Consider the following 10,088-nt stretch of genomic DNA (forward strand, 5'->3'; position numbering starts at 1 on the left):
GAATAAACAATATCGCTTTCAAATATATTGGCTATACTATTAGGTTAGAATATGCAACTTTTAATCATTTTTAACTGAGCTTAAAGTCAAATTTAAAATTTATTTTTCTTTCTTAAGAATCTTTTGGTGAGTTTCTCTTTGCGAGTGTCTTTATTAAAAAAAAAATTTTTTTTTTTGTGTATTGCCCGTTACAATAACAATGTATATAGATAAAAATGTGCACGTCCGTGATAAAATGAATTCAATAGTGATCTTATCAGCAAGTCCTACACAACAAAAATGTTTTTTGATGAAACTTTAACAGTATTGATAAATTTTGATTTAATTTAAGAATACACAAAACATTATAAAAATATTGTAATCCTTTTACCTTGGGATCTAGGATTGGAACAAATTTTTTGGTTGTTTTTGTTGCCAACGTCTAACTGCAATAATTTTTCTTAAAAAAACATTAAATTAAATCTTAATTAATTCTTAAGAACCGTATAATTATACAAAGTTTGACATTTGCCTAAAAATTATCAAAAAACTGTCCCTTCCCCCTACATGTATGGTAAAAAAATATATAAACTGAAAAAATATGTAAAGTATATTTTTATGAATTCATTTTCAAAATACTATCATTTACGTACCTTTCAAAATACTTTTCATTTATTTCATATTTTTTAAGATCAAAGTCAAAAAGACATCTATAGAGAATTTTTATTTTGATAACTTTTTCAAACAAGCGCTCTTTAAGTTCAACAATTTTTTGTTTGTTCAAATTTTTTTTTACTAAATTGCGAATTTACACAATTGACTAATTTGCGAACACCAACGTCCTGACTTTTGTGTTCGCAATTTAGTCATTTGTGAAGAAAAAAATGCATTTATGAAAAGAATATTGCAGCGTGTAAATGGAAAAGTTTTAATTAAATTTCTTTTCGTTTATTATGGTATTTTTAGGCGTATTTTTTTTTCAAATACAAACTCGTACATGCATACTCAAATAAAATTGAATGCTCGTTTGATTCAGTTCGATGAATTATTAGATAATCGTTATCACACTGTTAATAATAAATAAAGATTCGTTTACCACCTGAAAATCTATTAGCAAGAATTATATGTATTTGTTCAAAACGGCATTTAAATAGCTTCTTTTTATAGCGTACACGCTTTTCAAACTATTCCAACCAAGGCAAGTATGAACTGAATAAAATATAGTCGATTTGTTTTTTGATTTATTAAATAATAGTGAACGGTATAACTATATCTTATATCGTTTATCGTCTAGTTATAGATTAAAAGTTTGCATGATTACAATATGGAATTGGAGTTGTATGGGATTGTAAGGTCAAACAAGAGCTAAGACAAATAAAAAAGATATACTAGAGAGCTTTGCTCAAAAAAACAATAAATTTTGGTCACAAATGAACACTTTACTTGTGACCAGAACATCGCTTTCTTTTAATGCTTGTTATATCATTTCTTTTTATCTTAAGTTTGAACATATAAAAAGTTTGAACATAAAATAAAAAAGATAAAAATAACTCGCACCAAAAATAAAACTACATTTAGCAAAAATTTACAAATTAAAAATTAATTTTGTTAAAAATTCGATGAACTATTATCTACAGAACAAATATCAATGTCTTCTTCGGTAGAATTGTCAGATGACAAAATAACTTTTCTAGGCACAATTTGTTTTCTTTTCCGGCTATTTTTTCCTAAAGATTCGATCTCTTCCTTTTTTATTCTGAGAGGCGAGGGCGGAGTATCTTTTTTTATTCTTGGAGGTGAACGAGGAGCTTCTGAAACAGAAAGTTATTGTAAATAATAAGCTATTGAAATGAAATAATTAATATTCAAATAAACTCACGCCGTCAAAATATTTTAAAATAATTTAATACACGCCTTCTAAAATTGCGTCATTAAACAACCCCCTCTCCCTCCCTTCCGTTTAAGTTAATATGTATAAATTATTAAAACATACCGAGATGTTCTCTGCTGGTAAGAAACCTACTAATCATTTTATCTTTTAAACATTTAACGTTGTTTTCGTAGCAAATTCTATTACGTGAATATTCATCGGAAATATACGCTGGCTCGTGATAATATTGATGTCGATGCGCATTGTGTGTTGGATAATGAAAATGATAATCGTGGCGTATGTCGTGATTGTAATGAGGTAGCGTTTCATACCTGTATTCTTGTTTTAAAGAGTAACCAGATTGTTCATGCCAGTCTACTCTTGGAGTTATTTTAACGCGACATCCTCGGATATCAGCGGAATCTAATTGTTTATCTTTTTGCGGAGGAGATTGATTTTGCTCATCGGGAATTCCCTGCATCTTTAAACGGGCTCTTCTTCGCCGTTGAGCTTCTCGGTTAGATCTTCTTCGTCTCTCTAACTGATCCACAACAGCACTAATATCGTGAGGAGGTGAGTTTCTAAAACTTTCGTTTAACACTTCACGTTTCACTTCTTTAGCAAACTGTTCGTGAAAATCAATGAACGGAGAAGAGCTTTCAATATTTGGCTGAACTATGATCAGTCGATCATCATCCTCGTTGTTCTGAAGTTGTTTAAATGACTCTTTATTTAAGGTTGAACATATATCCTCCAAAAGACTTTTCTTTGCATTACTCATAAAATTTGTTCCATTAGCAATCGGAGGCAGCTTATATGCATGTGAATCGTTTCTTTTAATAAATTCATTATCACGTATTTTTGGAACAACCTGTAACAAACCCGCTTCACCATTAATATCATTTTTCTTCTTGATATGTTCAGCAGAAAGTTCAGGAGCCATTATGTTACCATTTAAGCGATTTTCTTCAAAGCGTCTGTCGCTCATTTGATTTTCTTTGAAGTGCTTATCATAGCCGTTCAAATGACAATCAAAGGGGGAATGAGTTCGAATGTATCGGTCATCAAAACTCTTATTGGCGTCTTCGATTACTTCATGTATATTTTCATTTTTTGTACTCCCTGAATATGATTTATCTTTCCGAGCATTTGCTTGATGCAAGGTTTCATCAGATGTATTTGTCGAATGAGAATGATAGAAACGAGGAGAAAGATAGTATTGAGCAAGAGTGTTTTTATTATCATATGCGTCATGATTCACCTGAGACTTGGCCTAAGAACAAAAAAAAAAATTTATAGAGACATAAAAACAAATACTTTTTAGATTTTTTTCTCTTTGTCAATTGCAATACCTTTTCCATTCTTATTCTTGCACGTCTCTCTCTTTGATAATCGCGCTCTCTCCGTCTTAAATCTTCTAGTTCTTCTTCAGAAAGCTTCTTTCTGTCAACATTCCTACTGATCATCCTTTTTTTTTCAGCAGTAGCTTCCAATGCAGTACTTTTTTCATCATTATGATATTTTTCTGGTGAGTTCAATGTTCCATAGTGCGTGGAATGGTAGAGTCTTGAGTCGTCTTGAGAAGTGTGGTCTTCGTTATGATAATTGTATTGAGCATCCGAATAATTTCTGCTAATGAAATGTCGAGAAGTTGAAATATGATAATTATCACGTAAAGGATAAAATGAACTTGACAACCGATGCCCGTCTGGTGAAGAAATGCGAGTTCGAAAAGGTGCTACAAAACCATTTTCGTTTGGAGAAGCGTACTTCTCTTCGGGGGAAGAATGAGGACTTAGCTTATAACTGGGAGATTGGGTACCGTTACAATTGTTTTCTTTTAACTCTATCTTTTCTTCGTGTTTAGAGTCGTTTGAAGCAGGATTGATACATTCTAAGCTCTAAAAACAAAGGAATCATTCATGAATACATTTAACAGTTAAACCAATGAGTGCAGAAACGCGGTCAGCCACAAACTCACAAACTTCTAATTTTTTAGGTGAGAAGAATAACGTCATAACTCTTCAAAATTTAGAGGATAAAAAAAGTTGAAATATTTGTAAGTTTTAAGGAACTATGTCTTTTCTCTCTCCTGAAAAATTTGAAGTTTATGATTGGTGTGGTTTCTGTACTCACCGGTTCAATTATAAATCTCTCTCTCTTTATATATATATATATATATATATATATATATATATATATATATATATATATATATATATATATATATATATATATATATATATATATATATATATATATATATATATATATATATATAAATAATTATTTATAACATGTAGACTTAATTTACCCCATTTTGATCTTCTCTTCCTTTTGCAAGTCTCTGCTTTTCGCGTTGTTTTCTCTTTGCGTCTCGCTCTCGTTTTCGAAGTTTTTCTAATTCGTCTGATGGAAGAAAATACCGATGACTTAATTTTTTATTACCGTCTTTTTCCCCAAGTGAAGAATTTTCATCTGAGCTATACGCAACAGATTCGTTTAGTTGACTACCTGTATTTAATTCACTATGATGACTACCAGTGCTAGAGTTGGAATCAATATCTCGAAGCATTTTTTTCTCAATGTTTAACTCAGATTTATAGAAAGAACCATTTTTTTCAACTTTAGGGATTATTACTTGTTCTTTCAAATATCCATTAATAAGCGGTGGAGGACCATCTGGCGTAGATTTAACAAAATCTCTATTACCTTCATCTTCATCTCCATCTGCCTCATCTCTGTACTCCTAATACAACATAAAAATTATTTTAACACTATTTTATACAACTTATATATTTATATTGTGTGAGTGTTTGTGTTTGTGTATGTGTGTGCTTGTGTAATTTAAAAACCCTTTTTTAACAACTTTAAGAGTAAATTTTAATCCCTCAAGTTATTTTTAATACAGATTTTAAATTATAGATGTTTAATTTTAACTAAAAGCTTGTTTTAATAAACGGAAGGATCAAAACATTGATGAAAAATTATCGACTTACAATTTGATCAGATACCATTGTTGGAATTTCTGACGTTTTTGCTTTCTTTTTAGCTTCACTTTGATTTAAAAATGCTTCCCAAGCAGCGTCGTCGTTATGCCAACCGTTAACTATTTTCTACAAACAAAAGATCCTGCTTTTAAATTAAAATATCATGACAGGGAGGATAGGGGTGATGAATACAAGGATTGGGCGTTTAAATGTAAGCTTGAGCAAAGTTTTTAAAATAATCAACAAATAAAAATGACAAAAAGAAGAACAGTAAAAAATTAAAGATTATTATACAGACTGGAAAATCATTGAAATTAATGTCATTTTATAACTGCTTTAAATCGCAGGCCAGATCAAGGTTTCCAATAAGTTCAAGATCGTTAAAGTTACAAAAGAATGATTCATAGCAACGCTGAAACCTTCTTGATGAACAAGATTTTGGAAATAGTTCATCATTAACTTATAATCATTAAAAACGACAACTACAAAAATAAAAAAGCGAGAAATTTGAAAGAAAAAAAAACACGCTGTTTAAGAGTTATTAGAAACAAAAAAACTCGCTTAAATTCGCAGACAAGGTTATAACAAATTAACGAAAAAGACAAAAAGATACTTTGTTTATTTAATGCGTTGATAATATAAAATTAAACAAATCTTAGATAAACAAAATTTTAAATTTTTTATTTTTCATTTTAAATTTATTTTCCTTGAAGTGTTGCTGAATTTGATATGAAAAATTTGAAAAAAATTAAAATGTTTAACTTTTATATTATTAATTTTCTTGGCAATTCTGAACAGCTGCTTTAAAAAAAAAAATACCCAAAGATTTCATAAGATCCTGCGGAGAGCTGTCACCTAAGGTAAAGACCATGCAGCATTATTACTCGACCGAACCGCATAACCAAAAAACAAAAAACTCTTTCGGCACAATAACTTGAGCGCAACGAAGTTTCATTTTTTTCACCAAACGCTAAGTGTAGAAAACACCATAAAAAAAGTCGCAAAATATGTTAATGCAAAGCATAGTGCACAAGAAAAAACTAGAGCTGCTTTGTGCACTTAAAAAAAAGATATTAATAAAGGAATAGAAACAAAAACTAAAAAATGTTGGAATAAAAAATCAAACTAACTAAAGCGCTACAAAACGCTTTTTTTCTCTCTTTCTAATATGTCAATAATACAAACGTCTAAATCAATAATAACGCAAGTGAAAGAAACATAAAGAAATGATATCGAGCAATTTCAATGCAGCTGTCTTTTCATAAAAGAAAATTTCGTGTTTTGTCAATCTTTTCAAAACACATGGTGAGAAAAATACAATAAAAAGCAGTATAAGTTCAATCACTAACAAGATGAACGAATACATCTGCCTCTAGCAAAGATGAATGACAGATAAGCATTATCATGAATAACAAGTTTTCAGTGAAACCTTTTAAATACAATGAAGGATAAAAAAATCGGTTTTGATTTTATGATAAAAGTATATTTAAAAAATCAGTGACATAACGAAAAATAAAGAGCAACTCACTTTTTGAGCACGGATTCTGTCTCTTCTGCTCTGTTGCGCTTTTCTTTCTCTTTCGCGCAATCTTTTTAATTCTTCGGGTGACATGTCGCTTCTGTTGCGTTTCCTACAGCTTCTTTTTTTTGCATATTCGACTTTTTTATTTATAGCAACATTTTTACCGAGAACATTCTTATCATAATGATGTATTGCGTCTTTAAAAGGTAATTCCACAAATGCTGTTTCAACTGAAGTCATTTTATTTTCTGCATCAAGCGGACAAAAGTTTGAATGTGTCGAAAAAGCAAAAGTTTGTTCTAATTAGAGTTTTTCTCAATCTGCGTATAAATAAAGCGACAACATGAATAATAAACGAATTTGTGAAAGAAACTGATTTTGACAAGAAACGTCAAGAAAATAACGTTCCAGTCCAATGAATATAATTATCACGTTGTGAATTATACTTGAGGCGAAAAATAAAAAAGCAAAGCAAATCAAAACTTACTAAAAAATTAAAGTTAAGGTTCAAAGAAACAAATTAATTTTCGATACAACGTGTAAAATAAAAAACTTCCTTTTTAACGAAAAAATTAGACACAAAATAATGAAGAAGAAAAAAATGTTTTTCTTCGAGTTTCGAGTTTGCACGCGTCAATAATCGCTTACCTTCAGCAGTATCAAGTGTCAACACAGTTATGTGGCGTAAATTTATAGAAGCGAAACCTTTTTGTAAAGTTCGAAAAGAATGTTCTTTTTTCTTTTTTCTCTATTCAGTGCATTTTCTTCTGAAAACCGTATCTAAAAATAATGACATAGTCATTGTGTCATCGGCGTGTCAATCGAATTTATCATTCATACGATTTTTTGAGAGGTTTAAATTTACTGACTTGAAAAAAAGTTTATTTTGCCGACTCAGAAGATAGAACAGCAAATAGTGATGTTTTTATTTTATTTTTTTTAATTATTTATTTATTTATTTATTATAACGTTAAACATATAAAAAATTGTAATAGTTTTAATTTGTTTTTTGTTTGGTAATTTATTTTATAAATATTACATTTAATTCTAAGTTTAAATTTAATGGTCAAGTAAATAAATTTATCTGGACATGTTTTTTTACATTGATAGAACTTTAACCAATCAAATCCATAGAAATTCATACTAACAATGAAAAATTTGATTCATTGTTTAGCAAAGCGAAAAAGTTCTTTGTCATGTATTGAATCTGAGATATTATAAATGGGTAAAAAACAAATACATAAAATAAATCAACACACACTCAAAACACCTGTCTTTTCACTTTTTTGATTAATATTAATAAAGAACTTGAAGTTGTCAAGTGTTTCGTTTTATAAATGCAGTTTAACTTTGAAAAGGCCTTGTCGCTTTTGTTATCGGTCGATTGCGCATGTTGACAGCTCTATGAAACTTATATCACTATTTAAACCGAGTTTTAAAAATACGAGTTTTTTTTTTTTTTTGCCAAATGCTAAATTTTTTAGGCTCTTTAAATTTGTTTAATAAAAACGTTTAAATTTTGATATCATGGAGATCATTTACAGTTTTATTTCAAATTCTTTTTTTTTTTTTTTCAACTTTTGTTATTTATTAAAATATTTTTAATTTATTCGTATAGAAAATTACGACTTAAAAATAAACTTTTCAACTTTTTAATACTTTATCATTTGTGTTAAATATTTAAAAATACTATACTCTTCAATTTCTTGATTCGTCACTTAAATTAATTGATATTACCCATGTGTCAGTTACACTTAGCAACTAAAGTAAACGCTTTGTAACATCTGCTCTTTTGTCTAATTTTTTTTGTTGTTGTTGAAGATAAAGTTATTGTCAAAAGAAGTAACCGCAATTATAATCGCTAAAGTTGAGAAAATAAAATCAGTTGAGAAAATAAAATCAATTTCAATTAACCTTTGTCACATATAAAACAAATGCCTAACTAAAAAATAAGTTTTAAAGTCAGTCAACTCTTTAGTATTCGCACCTTCTCTATGATTTGATGGCTGTTAGAAATCAATCAGAAGGTATTACGTAGAGCAGTTATTTGGAGAATTTAAAAAAAAAATGCATATTTAAAAAATTTCTTTTGCAAAATTCTATGCGCTAAAATAGATTGTGAGCAGTTCGTTATATATATATATATATATATATATATATATATATATATATATATATATATATATATATATATATATATATATATATATATATATATATATATATATATATATATACACACACGCATATATAACATTTTATTTTGAAAAATAAATAAAAAAGGTTTTTTAGTAACTTTAATAAAAAAAATGTTCCGCTAAATTCGTTTGAAGGGCTGTTTCAAAGCTTTGTTGATTTTCTTTCTTTTCTTCCTATATATAGTTTAAGTCTGAGGCGATTCTGCGAATAAAATTAGAAGGGAGGGGGGTCGGTGAATCCTTAAAAGTACCGACTTGTTTCTAAAAAAAAGTTCTAAAAACTTAAAAATCACACACACACACACACACACACACACACACACACACACACACACACACACACACACACACACATCCCCATTAACTTGCCTCTGGGTAAAGTTGTCTGAATTAAAACACTTAAGAACAAATTAACTTTGATTTATATATAAGCAGTTGTTATAGAGTTGACCTCAGAATCAAAAAGTTCGTAGATCGATACCCGTTCCTACCGTATGGGATATCGGTGAGAAAGGCAGCAGGAAACATTTAAATTAATGCTGTTTCATGGCAAGGCCTTTAGGCCTTTTAAGCACCTTGACCAAAAAGGAAAAATTAATTAAAAAAAAATTAATAAAAAAACAATGTTAAGATTTTTGATTAAATTAATGAGTCACGAAAGTTTTTAAAATAATCTTAAAGCATAAATTTTCAAGTTTGCTCTAAAGTTTATATAACCACTTTATAGATACTTAATACTAAAATTCTTTATTAGAGTTTCAATGAATAACGTTATACCAGGCTATTTTGAATTAAATTTTTTAAAAGTAGCAATGGTTTTTTTAGAACTTGCTTTTTCCGATAAAAATGTCTACTTAAAAAAACTCAAATGGCAGAGTTACAAGGAAAGTTTACTTGAAAGCTCTTATTTGTATAAATAGTTAACAAATTTAGATTTAATAAAAAGCTCTATACAATGAAAAAGGAGCTTACCTAATAAAGACCGTGAAGTTGTCATTGGTTTTTTTTTATGCACAAAGACACTTTATTTATTATTTCTCTATATCTATTTCTATAATCTAACTCCCGCCATGAAATAACTTTTCATTCACAAGATGATTTTGAACTAACAAGTACAAACAAATAAGTATCCGTAGTAAACCACATATAATACCAGGTCAAGTTGTCAAAACATAAACAAATATCTGTGATATGAAACCTTTCAGTTTTTCAAAACAAGCACATCGCTTGGAGCGCTGACTTTAAAAGCCAGTGATTCAATGCGAGCTCAAGGCATAATTTTCATCAAAAAGACCTGATGGTCTGTGACAAGACCATTATTATTGGGGCATCTTAAATGGGTCTTCTTAGGGATCTAAAACAAACAAATTTAAAAAAAAGTTTCAAAACTGAATGAATGATGCGGTGTTTTAATCAGGCGCTAATTACAAATATACATCTTTGCTTACGTTCAAGATATAAAAAGGATACTCCTACCTAAAGTGGCATCTTTTCAAATTAATAAACAGAAAAGAGAATAAGCTACAATC

The 10,088-nt window shown here is 29.0% G+C and overlaps 1 protein-coding gene across 6 annotated transcripts; it reads right to left on the reverse strand.

The window, feature by feature from the left end:
- Positions 1-1,526: 1,526 nt before the first annotated feature.
- Positions 1,527-7,279, reverse strand: LOC100214406 (uncharacterized). 6 transcript variants are annotated; one of them, XM_065813242.1, is made up of 7 exons: positions 7,010-7,279; positions 6,368-6,681; positions 4,849-4,965; positions 4,164-4,598; positions 3,202-3,750; positions 1,973-3,122; positions 1,527-1,790 (listed from the first exon to the last, which is right to left on the reverse strand). In XM_065813242.1, the coding sequence occupies exons 2-7, from the start codon at positions 6,599-6,601 to the stop codon at positions 1,588-1,590; spliced, it is 2,688 nt and encodes an 895-aa protein (XP_065669314.1). In that variant the 5' UTR covers positions 6,602-6,681; positions 7,010-7,279; the 3' UTR covers positions 1,527-1,587. The 6 variants fall into 6 exon arrangements, with proteins under 6 accessions (XP_065669314.1, XP_065669315.1, XP_065669316.1 ...); XM_065813243.1 differs by having other exon boundaries at positions 6,368-6,806; positions 7,010-7,197; XM_065813244.1 differs by lacking the exon at positions 7,010-7,279 and adding an exon at positions 6,849-6,974.
- Between the last annotated feature and the right edge of the window lie 2,809 nt (positions 7,280-10,088).

Source organism: Hydra vulgaris, chromosome 12 (assembly GCF_038396675.1).
Source record: "Hydra vulgaris chromosome 12, alternate assembly HydraT2T_AEP".
Taxonomy (NCBI): domain Eukaryota; kingdom Metazoa; phylum Cnidaria; class Hydrozoa; order Anthoathecata; family Hydridae; genus Hydra; species Hydra vulgaris.

Bases quoted from the DNA above. Each gene is read 5' to 3' on its own strand.
- LOC100214406 (XM_065813242.1), bottom strand. From the start codon at position 6,601: ATGACTTCAGTTGAAACAGCATTTGTGGAATTACCTTTTAAAGACGCA. The intron at 4,599-4,848 runs GTAAGTCGATAA...ATGTTGTATTAG, and splicing joins CAATGGTATCTGATCAAATT to GAGTACAGAGATGAGGCAGA. The intron at 3,123-3,201 runs GTATTGCAATTG...TTTTGTTCTTAG, and splicing joins CAAGAATAAGAATGGAAAAG to GCCAAGTCTCAGGTGAATCA.